The following is a 16,346-nucleotide window of genomic DNA, read 5'->3' on the forward strand; positions in this document are numbered from 1 at the left end:
TGGTGACTGTGGGATGTAGGCACCACCCCTTTCAAATGTTCAAGCATCCACCAGGGAACACTGCCACAAGTATTGTTTCTTAATAGAAATTATGAAAGAACAACAGTGTTTTTCCACTCTTAATACAGTCATACACCTATGCACGGTTAGGTGTGGAGGAGAAAGCGCTCTAACAATAGTCCTTTTTATTGCTGTACCTCCCATAGTGTCTCTGGATCCAAGTACAACCCCCAGTGAGAGAACAAATGAGAAAGCACAATCAAAGATATGGAATGGTTTCTGCCAGGAAATGGCCCTAATTGATTTCCTCTGTGTCTTTGTCTCTCCTGCACATTTATCTGCTGCACGTGGAGAAAAGAAGGAGGGTGGAAGAAGGAGGAGAAGGAAAGAGAGAGGCCATCAGAGGTCACCCTCCAAACTGAGGGGAGTTTCCTGCAGATGCACTGAGATCCATCAGGGACAACACCTGCACGACTCGGCGCCGCGCACTGTTCCGCCTGCACGCTCGCCCGCCCGTCTCCCTGACTGCAGCAACATCTGGCAGAGGAGCAAGTGGCTTCAAAATGAACATCTGCACAGCAGCAAGCAGCCAAGCAAGCGCGCAGTCCTAATGAAAGTAGTCACAATTCCCAAACACAAGGCTACATTGTTGGTACTGCACCTATTTTCCTTTAATTAGGACCACGTTAAGTGTTGGCACCGTTTCCTTCCCAGTTTATTGGGGAACATTACAACGGTTCAAAAGAACGATCACTAGTGTCAGCTGCTGCATGACGTTACACACATTGTGCAGGGATTTGCTGCATTAATGTACATTTTGACTACATAAAAGGGAAGTCACTTAGCAAGGGAAGCAAAGAAAACATAATGGAATAAAGCACAATACTGTTATAAAAAGAAACGTAACCATATTCAGATAATAGCTGTGTTTTATGCAGAAATGTTACACCTAGCGCTGAATACTAAATACGTTATACGCAACAATATCCAATCTGTAATAATGCTCTATCATTTCTTTCACACAACGTCGGAACACTTTTTAGTTTTGTTCCCACAATGCACATTTTTTTTATTGAAAAACATTCTCAGGTTGATTTATATTTTAGTGTGCCGAACACACACCCATAAACACACAAATACATAAACACACACACACACGATCCGTCTCTCATTCCTTTTCATAGAAGAGCCCTGGGACACAATGCAGGATCCCTCCAGTGCAGCACAGATCCAACACTGTGCAGGAGTGCGTACTGTGAGCACGCACGATTGGCTTATGGCGGTCATGTGACTGCAGGCTTCAGTCCCCTGGTTTAGAAAGCAGTAATTGAGGCTTCCATATGGTATAGATCAGATGTAGCCTTCACCACAGCATTCCTCCAGCACAGAGGCTCCACGCTTGTATCCACAATGAATGCTGAGCCAATCAGACGACGGAATACTATAGCAAATATTCCCTCTTTCAAAATAGTAGATGTTTAACAGGAAAACTGCTGCTCGTCTTTGTTGCAGTATAAAAGATCCCATTTTCTGCACGCCAAATTACAAAATCCTGCCCTCTTTCTAGTTCTAGGTCTTTACATCACACAGTAGCAATAAGCTTGATCCCCATGGTCCTGCGTATCCCATAATATCATACCATTAGTCACTATGCTGCCCTCATTGCACACTGTGGACACAATGCTGTTCAACTATTTGCTTTACAGTTACAAAATGTGTTAATATGAGCTATACACAAAAACTAATAGTGAATAAACCTGCACTGCAGTATGCAAATCATCTCCCAGCTTGATTCAATAATTAATCATCTGCTGGGAAACTTCAGCAGCTACCACAAGATTGCATGTGGACAAAAATAAATTATTTAATACAGAAAATTAACAAGAGAATTGGATTTGACCTTGTCACTGAGCAAATTTCAGGAGTCTCGTGGGAAAAGAAACACTAAATTTTGAAGTGCACTGTGCGGTTTTTGGGAGGAAATTTCAATCAGAAGAGAAAGATCGGAACTGACTGATGTTTTTATGCCCTAACAAACTAAATAAACAACCTCTCTTCATTTTCATGACTGAATAAACTGGATAAACAAACTGCCCTTGAAGGACAGCACAATTTCATACTCTTTTGCTTTGTCTGTATACACCTTTATAGCTTCAGTGTCTGGGGGAACTGTTTCTTCTAAGAACAGTGTGTTCTTCAGAACAGGAAAAAATAAATATTTCCACGTTTCTATTAGTTCCTCAATTACATTGTAAATATTAAAATTCTGAGTTTGAATTTCTTCTCCAAAACTACATAGTGCCCCATTCAGAGTAATTTTACCATTGTATAATGCTATTGTTGGACAATAGTATCCAACACTGAGTTTTATCTAGATAGCCTGAGAGCAATTACTTTAAAACGCAAAATGTCCACTTTGGTGCCACTTTAATTCTCACTATAGGACCCATCACAGCACCTTATACAGCACAGTGGGATGGTCGCCTCTTACTTTGGGTAGGCTACTATACGGGTGCATCTTAATCCATAGGATTATCTCAGGGATTTGTTTAAAACAGACGTTTAAAACAGTCATTATCTCAGGTCGCACAAATGGCTTCAGTTCACAGTCTCCTCTGTCAGATCTGACGCAGGCAAAACCCAGCGTGTTCTCCTTGATCCTGGAACGGTCTGCTGGCTGAGCTTTCACATTTCTGCCATTACGATTTCATTTGTTCCTGGAAAAAAAAAAGATTGTAATCTCTATAGATCTATATCTGTAACTCAATCTCTATCATGTACAGAGCCTAGTTTGGGATCAACCTATGGGTTTAGAAGCCTTTCTATCAATTAATTAAATGTAACTAAGCCTATTTTTAGGAACCCCATGGGGCCCTCCCGTGGTGCTTCCTGGACCTCACTTGACACTGCTGAGCTGAGGGATTTGGGATCACAGCGCTGGTTTAAGGGGATGGGAGGTGGATGCTTGAGTTTCTGGTAGGCTGCACTGACTTCCCCAGATGTAAACAAGTGTTTTAATAAGCAAACGCTTTACCTATGGGGGGGTCCTCACCTTTAAAGTATCGCGATAGTTTAATTGTCCGAACCAGGCACTGACATGGACTTGTTGATACTTTCTCCACCCGTTTTTCGTGCTGTTTTCACTTATTTTTTCAATTAAAATTGGCATTTGCACGAGAGGTTAACTAATCAGCCACGCGGGTAACTTGACTAACTACATTAATTGTTTGTTTTTTTGTTGTTGTTGGTTTTGTTGGACGCGCCAGTGACGTCACACGCCGGACTTGCTAGCTAAGCTAATGTCGCAAGCTGCTGTCCTGCCAGCGAGCGGTTTACAAAAGTTATGATTACACGGAGACATAAAAAAAACAAAACAACCCGGTCTCTCGTTACGTTCACCCGGGTTTGTCACATCCATCCAGCACCTAAACTTTCAAGCCGTGGCGAGAGAGTGTACTGTCTCTTTAAGGTCCCTCTGCTCGTCTGTTTCGTATTGATCAATCCACCATTTTCCAACACACAGCGGCGGCAGTGCTAACACAGCTCCGGCACTGCGAGAGAGACGAGAGCCACCCCTCTACCTGGAGAGGAAGCCAGGGACCGGGGGCAGCCATGGCAGCGAACATGTACCGGGTTGGAGGTAAGGTGGCGGGGCTCAACATTGTACCAACCTTTTCCCCCTGTAAATGTCTTTAACGTCGGACTCGCCATGATTCGCCGCGGGTCTTCTGTTTTTTTTTCTTTCTCGTGTATTTACAAGAGCGTGGTCCCGTCTTTTTCTCCCTTCCCCTTCTATTATTTCGCCTTTAAGCTAAAAGAGCCCTGTGCTTCACAGATGATGATGATGATGGTGACTGTGTGAAGAGGAGGATGGTGATGAAGAGTAGCGGGTTCGCTTACTCAAAACCGTTGCCGGATTTCCCTCGCTTCTTTTGTGCGTTGTTTGGAACTTAACGGTGATCCCGAGCAAACTACTTCAATGGGCGTCCCTGAACGTCGCATGCATTGTGTTTTGTGTATCTTTAAGGTAACAACGGTGTAAAAGTTTTTTGCAACTGCTGCCCGGTCGCTCTTTTCACAATGATAACCAACATTATTAGTTATTCACTGACCGACGGAAAACCCCATTTAAGACTTGCTGGGAAAGCATCGAGAAAGATGCTTTTTGACTGAGGGGGGAAAAAGTGCAGAGAAAGAAACTGGGATGAAGGGGAAAAAAAGAAAAAGTTAATGGCCACCTCTTAAGTGCCAAAGCTGAGATGGGGGGAGAAATTGGGGATAAAAAAGATGTCTTTGCATGCTTCCCATCTTTAACCGTGATTAATTTCTCTTAAATTTGTGCAGGCAATTCCAGTTGATACCTAATTAAGATTCCCCCCCTCCCACTCATTTTCTGCTTATGTTGCTCTGATTCGTGTCCTGTAAGTGCTGTGTAAAAAAATAGGCACTGCAGCTAGATTATAGTTCCAATAAGGCAGGGGTTTGTTGTTTTGTTTTTTTTGTTTTTATTTTTTTTGGGGGGGGGGCTTCCCTGGATCATTGGATGCGAGAAAGGATGGAACCTTACAAAAGAAAGGACAGTAAAGGATGATATCAGATCCTTTACAAACAAATAATAATCAGTATTGCAGTATCTTTGACTGAACATGACATTTTATTCCGTTTCTGGCTGATAAAGTGTCATAACTCCCACACGAAGGCGAGCGATAAAGCAGATAATTCACTTATGTTTCCATCAACGAGTTGCTTTTCATTCATATTTCTGATCGTAGTCCAGTGTGGTTGGGTATTTGACGTGGCAACGGGAGATCGAGGGGGGAAAAGCGCGAGTGACTGATTACATTCTGAAGTCATATTTGCCCAGCATCGCTGACAATTGTCTTGTGAATCAGGAACGCTGTGGCTCTCCTCGGCAATTGGTACCTGCATCAAAAATAGCACGTAGAGAACGTCATAGCCCTCTTATTTAGTCAAATGAAACTAGGCCTACCCGAGTGAGAACAGGATTATGTCCAGAGCGGGGCAGAAAGTTAACACTTCATCAGCCAAATGTTGGATTTACTTCGCCTATTCAATCTGTCCAACGGAGATGCTAACCAGTTCAGTGTCTTGTCTGCAGAAAGTAAAAATGACTGTTTCTCTGCCTCTCTGTCTACCTTGTAGCTTTAACATGTTGTGTTTTGTCCCCTACCACTTTGCACATTGAACCGAAATCAAAGCAACAAAATGTAAATTCCTGGTTAAAGGCTTTTGATATTTGAGTCTGCTCCCTGAAATTAACAAATACTGACAGTTCACACTGACGTCAGTATTCGACGACCTCAAGATGTGACCGGGAGGTTTTGCAATGTTGCTTTAAGTTAATCCAAACAAATGTAATTATTCACATAACCCCTGCCTAACACTCAACCTACACAATATCCAAGCTTTCCTGCCTGTCCCAAATCCTAGACTCGCTGGTTAAATCACATCTGCTCCTGGACTTAATAACAATAAAAGCGGCAGCTGTGGTTGTGGATGACACTTTTAAGTCACTTGATAAAAAGCAACACTATGCAGCACTCTTTGTAGATCTGTCCAAGGCTTTTAATACTGCTGATCACAACATTTGTTATGTAGACTCCCTTTTGTGGCTTTTGATTAGGGATCCACCCTTGTATTTTTCTCAGGGCTAATACCGAAGTACACAAGGAGACTGTTTAACAGTATTCTGCACCAATATTTATGTGCAGGAACAATAAAAATCTAATTATAAACATTTAAAAACAAAAGAACCAGTAATGGTATGTCACTAACTGCAGTGTATCTAAGTACTGTACTTAAATACATTGTTTAGATACTTAAGTTATTCCATTTTCTGCTACTTCATACTTCCACTCCTCTACATTTATATGATAACTTTACTGGATACTGTGATACTGTGTTGACAGGCTATTACTTGTGATGCATGTGTGTGGGCGCAGACAGAGAAAGAGTGACACATCAGAGCCAAAGTTTTGCATTTTTAGATTAATTTATTTTACTGGCAATTGGACACAAGAAGCACGAGAGCGATGACTGGAACAATGCTGAATATCGGCCTTGATAATCAGTCGAACCCTGGTTGTAATCACAACCCTCTGATGGAGTTGAAAATGTTCTTGCTGTTGCTTTCATGTCAAATCCCCAAATGTTCGATAAAGGTGTTCCTCAAGGATCAATAATGGGCCCAATGCTATTTACTGTGGCCGTAGATGATAATAATTTTGCAACTGAATACTGTTAATACCCATTTTAATTGGGACTGTACTGCTGGAATAAGCTGCGACGCATCATGTAGTTGGAGACACTCATTCCTCTGAGAGACTTTAAAGTTTCACTAGCCTAAATTTCTAAGAATATGTCCTATTGTTTTAATTAGTGTGGCTCTCTGTGTGGGTGTTACAGTTGTTTTGAGTCAGTGAATTTTCCTGTCGTGACTTTGTGTAAATCTTGTTTAGAGGTCTCCATTGCAAAAAAAGATCTTGATCTCAATGAGACTTCCTGACTAAATAAGGCATAAGAAACTTGCAAGATAAAGTTATTGTTCGTCCTTGGTAGGAAGAAATGTAAACATTAAAACAGGGTAATGACCTAAACTAATCCGAAACCACAATGCAAAAAAATCAAATTACTGAATAAACATACCATTAAATTGTTTTTCTGCAGTCACAAAGATAATTTAGACCAAAAACGAGCACAATTTAGGCCGAAAATAAGCCTCATAATTGACTGAAGCTTCTCCTGAGACCAATTCAACCCAACATCAGAACAAAGCATGGGAAAGATGGCCGCCACTTTGCAAGACAATGCAGCATCGTCTTGGAAAAGCAATGACTTCCCTTCTAAATGAACCGTGGACAAAGGCTGGTTCCATAGGCCCTGATGTCTTTGTTTTTATCATGCAGGCCACACGCCACTCTTCCTGTGCCTGCAGTGCTTCTTCCTCCTCCCCATACACCGGAAAGTGTTGGTAGCTAAGTATAGGCTATATCATAAGTCTTCTCATCTTAATGGTGGGATGGGATGAGAGGCTAGACCAGAGTTTTTTCTGCAAAGTCCACACAAGTTAAAACGTCTGACACTCCAAACAAGCATAACCAGGACTTGCTGCAGACTTGTTGCTCAGACTAAAATGACTTACTAGACTATGAGCAAATAAATAGATATGTTGAGAACACAGAAGTTCATAGCAGGATTGAACATCTTGTAAGTTATCATGGCGGCGGCAGTTTCATCTTTCCCCATGACGGTCGTGAGGTAAACAGGAGAACTGAGGCTTCCATTTCTTATAGTAATCCTCCAGGAATGTGTGCGTGTGTGTTTGTTGATGACCAGTGCAGCACCTTGCAGGATGATGCCTTGTAGCGTGACAGCAAAACTGTTTTTTTTTCCTGGAGCCCTCTGCATCGGCACCTCCTCTGCACCGCCAAACTGCTCCTGCTCAAATAAGGGTGATGAAGTCTTAAACTTATCAAGTGGGTATCCTCCAAAGTTACCACACTTTTCTAGAGCATCAGTAATTTTTTATTTTTTTTTGCAGTTGGGGAAAAGTAACATAAAGAAGAATGTTTTTACTTGAATGAGTAACTAGGAAGAAAAGAACTTGATTTGTATGACTGAGCTGTTTGCTGATATTATTGGCCAATTACAGATATATTGATATCAGCCTATATGGAGTCTTGATATTTGCAGATATATGAAGCTTTTTTTTCTTTTCTTTTTTTTCGAGAGAGATGATGATGCAGAAAAAGGATGCTTGGGGTAATTTATAATTACTACATTTCCAGTGAAGATTATTGTTTCAGTACACGGATGTCATTTTAGACAATAAAGATTATTGTCAAACTGCCTCAAGAGATTGTTAACCACATTTTAGGGAACGTCACAGGCTCTCATATCTTTGCACAGTGGAGGAGCACATGAGGATGATTGCAGCATGTAAAACCTGTCTTCATACGGGCACCTGACTCTTATTTTTACGACTAGAAACTTGCGAAGATTTCTTTTTAAATAATTACTTGCACCGATGCTGCTGGAGTGTGACAACCCTTGTACAGAATGTGCTAAAAGTGTTGTAGTGTTTACTAGCTTAAAAAGTGACAAACTTGCTCACATTTCTTTTGGCTGGTGCAGATTTTCTCCTCGCTGCCGGTTATGATTCAGAACCTGCTTAAAGGTGCTGCAGTGTTTACTAATTTACAAACCAACTAAGTTTGACGGAGCCCACACTTTGTTTGGTTGGTGGCTTGTGTTAATTTCCCACGCCGGCAGTTTCCTCTCGCGCAGGTCTGGTGGGTGTACTTGCAAAGTAAAACTTGCTGCCATTGTGCCCAGTTCAGGGCGGTCAGTTAGAGAGATGCATAACAGCTATTAGATTCAGTCAACAAAGTGTCCCCATCATCACATTTCTTTAGAGGCCAAACTGCACACACATCCGTCACAATAAACGGCATTTGCTGCGAGCTATCGGCCTTGTGGCGTCTTCAAGCCACCTCAGCTATTTGGAATTTAAGATCTGGTCGTACAAAACTGCCCAAAATCGTTGTTTCAGAGAGAAGTTTTGTGGAAAAATCTCAGCACGTTTGCTGATGAATCACATTTGAATCAGAACAAGCTGCCGTGGTGGCTGCGACACAAGTGCAAGACAGATGTATTGTGGTAGTTTAGTTGCTGCCACTGTTTATGAGATCAAAATACCTCTCTGCTTAAAACAGATTAACTCTGACATTTATGTTTCACATTCTGGTTTTCAATCTAGATTGTCCTCAGGGTCAGAAGAGAGTGGCAAAACATTAAATTAAAGATGTTTATCTATTGTCTCAAAGTGGATGTTCACCTTCTTCAGCCAGAAATGACAAAAGGTACCAGTAGTTTAGATGGATGGATGGATGGATGGATTTATAAACAGTTGCTTTGGACCTCACCCTAAACAGATGTGTGCAGCTGCGTCTCACTTGATAATGCCAGTTAGAGTGAAAGTGAGTGATATCAGACTGTGAAAACGAGGTGGGAGATTGATCCAGACGATTAAAATCCCCTCCATTACCATAGAAACCTCTGTCCATACTATAACAGTCAGAGCCATAATCTCCTCCATGGCTGCTGCTCACGACAACAGACACACCTATCAGTGTGAGTGAGTGTGAGTAAGCATCGGATAAGGGGTGTGGGGTGTGGTGGGGGCATGTGCGCATGGACAAGCGTGGGCGGATGTTTCACGTTCTCCGTTTACTGCCTCTTCATCTCCTGTCACAGCTTCAGCCTGGCCCCTTTCATCATCACTGTGATATTCTTGTTTACTAATATATTGACTCGGACAAACTTGAGACCATACACATGCTTAGTACTTTGTGAGTTGCTCTGACTCTGCTAGCGTCTGTGTCTGCTCGAACTGGGTCCACTCCCCGTAGGCTTTAGCGCTGGTATGCTGTATATCGCGTGGCAGCAAGGGCAGGGAATGCTGCCATCAAGGAGCGCCAGGGCAGGAACTGTCTTGATCATGTTATCTGGCGATCACCAAATTTTGGAGCACAGCGTGGCAGTAGAACTGCTGCTTTTGAAGGCGATATGAGCCGCATGATGCACTAAAGCACCTGCACCCAACCTTTTTTCGTGTTGTAACCCTTATAGCAAGCAAGACCTATTAACAAACGGCCATTACAGATTGCAAATGTCTAATGGGGCTTTTCCATACACATGCTTGCTCAGCTTGACTTGGTTTGAGTTAGCACGTCAGCCCACCGTGGCAGGGGTTTGTAGTCCCACTACAAGAGGGCTTTCTGCTTAAAGGTGTGTCTTTAACTGATGATGTGCATGTCTTAAGTAGAGGTGAAATAAGCGGCTGTAAAAACTCTTCTAAGATTTTTGATAATTCTACTTTAAACACGTTTCCTTTCTTATGAATTCTTCACAATAAAGGTCTCCCGTTATTTGGTTGTTTAAAAGCTTTGATTAAAAAAGCAGCAGAACCAGGACATGTTGGGATTTCACCAGCAGTAACTTAACTTGACACACTAGAATAAAGCCAATATCGGAAAGAACAAACAGGAACACCCTTTTTTTTATCTTAACAAAGCAAAGATTAAAAAAATTATAGGTAAGATGTAACATGTAGTAAAAGTAAGACTGAAGCAGAAGAAATTTAATCATCAAATGTTTTGCTGATCATCTTTTGACCCTCAGAGGGCTCGTCACCATTTCCCTAAGGCGAAGGATAAGGATGAAAATTTCACTTATGACAACCTTCTTGGGCCCGGTCCACATTTAGTTTCTTTAAACGTAGCTTTTTCTATTTTCTTTTTGGCCATTGACACACACACACACATACACACACATAAATGGGGTGGCGCTTCCTAATTGGACCATATCAGTGTTGCATCATTGGCAAAAGTGAAGTCAGACTATGTGTTATGATATTGGAGTATTTGAGTTTGTTCATTGATGGATGGGAGACCATTATCCTGGATTCTCTGACATTTTTTTTCCTGCCTCATTCATATTATTTTTCTGTAACTAAGCAACTAACTACAGAGTGTACAATCTGCTTCATGTGTGCATGAATGGCCAGGTGATATGCATTTTCAGACATGTTGGTGTGGATATTATTTCTTATACGGTGTTGAAACATTTAAGTGGACGGAGAACGTTTTTGAACGCGTGTATGTGTCGACTAGCCCTTAACTTATGAAACAACTGTCTCATGTCTTCGTGTAACAATGACTCAGACCTTTATACTTCAAATTGATCTTCAGACAACTTTCATGTTTTGGCATAGACAGCTGAAGACTTCATCCACTCCGACGCCAAACCATACAAAGACCTGCTTTTACAGCTGTCTGTAATGCGTTCTTCCGACTTTTTCAAGTAGGAACAGGTGGTGGCATACTTTAATTAAGAAAGCAACCTCTAAAACCTTAATAATTTTGCTCTTATTTGAACTCTTACTAATTCGTTTTCCCACTTAACATGTCTGCTAGACTGTCGGCCAGTCTCCATTCTCTCTGTCTGTCCATGCATCTCGCTCCATCAGTTATCTCATGTTTTCCCTCTCTCATCATTGCGTCTGTCTGTCCCTCTGTCTCTCTTTGGCCTGGTTTGAATCAGCCCAGCAGACATCTCTCTTTTGGGGCTCAGTAACATGCCTCGATTGGCTCTCACAAAATCCGACTGCACCGTGACATCACCGGCGCCGGAGCCCGCCGATTGGCCGTCACCGGGAGCACAGGCTGGAGAGTGGGAGAGAGGAGGAGGGGGTTTAGACGCGGATTGAGGCGGCGGGAGGGCTGATGGGAAACGGGAGCGACTGAGTGACGCTGCTCAGTGCCTACAGGCCCTCTCTCTTTCTCTCTGTTGCTCTCATTTTGAGTTCGCTCTCTACCAGGCTTCGGCTCCTCACATGGTGGAAACTCCAACACTCAAAGAACCCACTCTTGACTGTCTCTTAACCAATTTCTTCCCGTATTCACTCGTTCTTTCTGGAGGCAACAGGACGGGACACTTAAAGCGATTCCGTTTTCGGTCGCTTATGATCGCGAGCCAGGAAAAAGGAAGACTGTGTCCAATATCCCACCTTCACACTGACTCTAAATGTACTGGGAGAAATGTGCCGTCACTGACCAGAAAGGGGAAAAAAAAAAAGTGTCTTACTGTGTGACAGTGATTCACACCCAACCCCACACCAGAACTGAATGGGGACATGTGGCTCTGCTTCAGTTTGAAATGGTCATGACGCATTTTGGCTCACGATTAATGAGTCCCTTAGAGCTGGTGAGCACTGAAGGCCGCATTTAAACGTCAACATGTCTCTCTGCGGTTTAAGAGAATCAAACAAGTTTTTGATGAGGGCTCTTTTCAACATTGACAGTTTTATTTACCTTTATGTGTCCAGGGAGTGTCTTCTCTTTTTAGCAGACATATTTTTTTTACCAGTTTTTACCAGTATGAACATTCACATTCATGTTGAAAGAGTTAGGCCATTAGTCGATCAATCAATTTCTTGATTGACGGAGAATTACTCAACGACAATTTTGATAATTTGATTGGCCGTTTAAGTAATTTACCAGGCAAATGCTCTGGTTACAGCTTTACATATGTGATGAGTTGCTGCAACCGCACGATTGAAAGAGACACACTAACAGCATCCCACAGAAAAGACACACCATTACCATTAAGTAGCTGTCTTGAGTTCACCTGACTGACCTGGTACATGGAGATGTAACGTTGGCACACTGAGCAGCAACAAACTTTAAAAAAAAATTTACCCACATGTAACCAGATGCCAACAACTCTTGCCTTATGGCAGCTTTGAGGGGACACCCTCCCTTTTGTGGTCTCTGGTGATAGAAGTTGATTGTCACGCCATTGGCGATGGACGATCATCATATATCAGCCCAACCCTAGTTTGCTGCCTTCCTAATGTGCATATTGATCAGCAGTGCAAGATCTTTCACTGTTGGCCAGTGGGAATTAAATTCAGGGCTTATTGGTTTTTCAAGTCTCTACCAAGGTGATGTATTTAAGTGACATCTACACGTTGCTATTTTTTTGCAAGGCCAACAGTCAAAAACCCAAAGATACTCAATAATTCTCGCTTTGGTGAAGCTGAAAGCATCTAATGCTTGGCCATGTTTGCTTGAAAATGAGAGATTTGACAATACATAACATAGGAATATAGAAGTTTCTTAGGATTGACTAATTCATTAATCAACACACTGTTTTAGCTGTAGTCAAGGGCATCTCAGCTGTGTTTCTTCACTGAAGACAAAATCTCACTCACTTCCCCAATCGACAGTTTCTCTGCCCAATCCGGTGATCAGAACTAGTCACAAACCATTTTTTTTTTTTTTACCTCTGACCTCCAGCCTGGTGCTTTAGAAAATGAGCTAGTCTGATATCTTCCACTTCTGTCCCAGTGCAGCTCAATTTCAAGTCGGACTATTTGATATTCAGCAGCGGGACGGAGATGTCACAGTGGCAGTGGAGTCTAGTAACAAGCTGTTACAGGGTGAAGAGCAGACAGACACGATGTGACGATGTCTCCCAGTCGCAAAGCGATGTCGAGGAGTGAATATGTGCCTGTGGTTGCCAGAAGAAGCTGTTACAGGAATGACACTCTACACGCTTTCTGAAGTGCTGCTGCTGCTTTGGTTAACCCACAAGAGGAAGTGTGAAAGTCTCACATCTTTGTACAACTTTTCATTCAGTGGTGTGCAGCGCATCCAAAATATTAGGAATTATTAAACCCACCTACAGTCACCTTTTAGCTACTCAAACATAAACACTTTTGCAAAATGTTATAAGCCAAAAATATATCTTTGTACATCTTTCCATACCTTTTGTGCATACCAAACAGAAAATAAGTCAACTGGGAAACGAGAGAAGTGAGAGGTAATTTAAAAAAAAAAAGTAACATTTACAACTGAATCAGTTCTATCAAAAGAAACTAACCAGATAACTATTCAATCAATTGTTTCTGTTACTTCTTAAAGATAATACTCACATCTTTGTCTTGTTTTGCACCTGAAATGCCCAACCCTCAAGACAAGACAAGTTACTGTCGTCAAACATTTCATCTCATGACAGAATTGAAGGTTATTTTGCAGCTCGGTCTAAAACTAGATATTCTTCCTTCCCTCCCGAGCTTGCCAAATAAAATCTGCTGCAAACAAAGGTTCCCTTCCTGAAGCACAACTCAAGGTTTTCATAATCATCCAGCCCAACACAAACAAGTTTAGACATATTAGACTTTTCACTTAATAGTACACCCCCTGCATCCTCCAAGACAGGACAGCAGAACAAGAAAATTAACCTCTTTCTCCATTTCAACTATCTTACAGCTATTCTCTGGGGCCGGTCAAGATCATCTGCTGTGAGGATTTGTTGTTTTTCTCTGTTTTATATCATAACAAATCGAAAATCTTTAACAGTCAAACACTAACTCAATCAACCAAAAAAAAGACCAGCAGATTATCTGATAATGACAAAATGGTTAGCTTCAGCTCAATTAGTGATTGATCCTGCACTTTAGTACTGCAGCTATGTCCAGAACCAAAAAATACTCAAATTATGATGATATGAAACAATCTGTAAACGTATATTGTGAGAAGCTCAAAAAGAATTACCTGCATTTGGTGCTTGATGTGGTTTAATTGAAACGCATCAATGAGAAAAGGCATAACCTATATTAAAAGCTCAATCTCAGATTTGTATGAATCAATATCAGATCATTCAAATGAAGATAGATTAGAATTTTTTGAACCCAGCCTTCTATATTCTCAAGTGCTCCAACATACAAGTGACATTACAGATAGTTGTTTTACAAGCATGTGTAGGGGGATTTTTCCTTTAACTCTGGCAGTAATACTAATGCAGGATAGATTTGGATGTCAGTGCAGGTCCTGAGTGTGCATGTCTAAACCAGTTAACGTTGGACACAGGAGGTGCAGGAGATAAAGGCGTGAGTCAGTGCGTATCGCGGGTACGCTGCTGGAAGTTCGTCCGATCTCTGGCCTCGTCGGTCAAGAAGACGGGGGGGCCTCGGGGAGCGTGGGGGGAGGGGAGAGGGGGAGGTTCAGGGTGAAGGGAGGATAGCTCCACCTCCAGGCAAGCTTCCAAGTGTGGGGTATAATCTGACAGCACTCAGCCAAGACACATGCAGGGCTAAGACCAGGCACCCTACCAAGACTGGGGCCTGTGGGGACATCCTGGTGAGAGCTAAGCCTTCCAATGGGCCTGGAGCCATGCCAGGAACCGCACACACGCACTCACACGCACACAAACACACACATGCACGCTTGAATGCATAGTAAAGTCACACATGCGTGTTGAAGCTTTTGCGGTCTCTCACTCACACACACCCACACAGATGCAGACGCACCGTGCATGCAAACAACAACAACAACAACAACACCACACACGAGGGGGGTGGTGGTGGGGGAATGAACGGAGCCATAAGACAAAGAAAGCATGAGGAAATACAAGACTGCAGTCTGAATGGAAGGTTTGGAGGGCCGATTTGTTGTCTGTGTGTGTCGACGTCTCATTCAGTCAGACCTCCCAACTACAGCTGGATCCTGTCCGTATGAAATGAAACAGAGTTGGACCAACATTTGGTGGATGTCTGTGTTGCACTTTTCCCGTTGACTAATCATGCTGTCGTAGCCTGGTCCAACTAGAAATCACCCTGAACATTTGGATGACCCTGAAATGCTGACTGACATTTTCTCTTTCTCTTTCCATTCTGCTCTTTCTCTTTCTCTTCCTCCTCGTCTATGTTCTCCCGCAGATTATGTTTATTTTGAGAACTCGTCCAGTAACCCACTGCTGATCAGGAGGATAGAGGAGTTGAACAAGGTGAGTGTGCGTCACAGATCTGACAGCTGTACATCAGACCACCTCTGATATGAAGAACAGGTCAGATCAGTTCTACTGGGCTGCACAAGCTGGTAGAAAGAAATCAATTTTGAATTGTTTGAACAGATATTGAGATTGCGATATGATACAAAATTAGTAGGAATGATGAGAACTTTAATTTTCACTTAAAAACGAAACTATTCGACTCACGATTATGTGACTTTTGTTGAGGTCTGTACCAAACACAAATGATTTGTAGTCAAGGCCTCTCTGCAGCACTCTGATCATATTCTGATTCATTGTTCAAACCTATTATTTACCATACATTTGAACTGCCTTGTGTTTTCTTCACTGCACCCCTAAAGTATGATTTTTTTATGATTTTTTTTAAATCGGACTAAAACTCAAATGATGTTTTTTTTTAGAAGAGATTTATTCTCAGATAATTTATGATGACGATTGAATGTTGGGTGTGGTTAAAAAGAAATTAAAATCCTGAATCCTGTTTTGTGAATTTTCAAAAGATATTCCACATTTGTCCGCTGTGGACCTGAAATTATTAGTTGATTTAATCAATTTGTTAATCAACAGTAGCAATGTATTTAGCAGTGATGTTGAAAAACAATGAATCCTTCAAGAAATGTTTCATGCTTTAAGTATTTAGAAGCATTTTTGAGCTTCAAGCTTCTAAAGTGTGAGGATTTGGAGAATTTCTTTGTCGTGTATTGCAGTTACTGGGATATCACTGGGTTTACAGCTGCTGGTTGGAGGAAACAAACAATTTGAAGATGTCACCTTGGTCTTTATGAAATTGTAAAAAAAAAAACACATTTTCCACAACATTCGACATTTTATTGGTCAAGGGATTAATCAAATAATGATCAAATAATCTGCAGATGGAATATTAATGAAAACATTTATTTTTTTAGCTTCATAGATTTTTAACTTGTGGTAGAATGGAAAACGTGTCTACT

General features: G+C 41.8%; 1 protein-coding gene across 3 annotated transcripts in view; it reads left to right on the top strand.

Annotated features, from left to right (window-relative positions):
• Positions 1–3,182: 3,182 nt before the first annotated feature.
• Positions 3,183–16,346, top strand: part of mta1 (metastasis associated 1) — a 45,337-nt gene continuing 32,173 nt past the window's right edge. Inside the window, exons 1-3 of one of the 3 annotated variants that reach the window (XM_030391579.1) lie at positions 3,183–3,201; positions 3,524–3,640; positions 15,305–15,372. In XM_030391579.1, coding sequence (XP_030247439.1) covers positions 3,613–3,640; positions 15,305–15,372 — 96 coding nt within the window. In that variant the 5' untranslated portion in view covers positions 3,183–3,201; positions 3,524–3,612. Of the gene's footprint in view, positions 3,202–3,277; positions 3,641–15,304; positions 15,373–16,346 lie in introns of those variants that run through there. The other 2 variants (XM_030391581.1, XM_030391582.1) reach the window with 2 other exon arrangements.

This window comes from Sparus aurata, chromosome 16, assembly GCF_900880675.1.
Source record: "Sparus aurata chromosome 16, fSpaAur1.1, whole genome shotgun sequence".
Taxonomy (NCBI): Eukaryota; Metazoa; Chordata; class Actinopteri; order Spariformes; family Sparidae; genus Sparus; species Sparus aurata.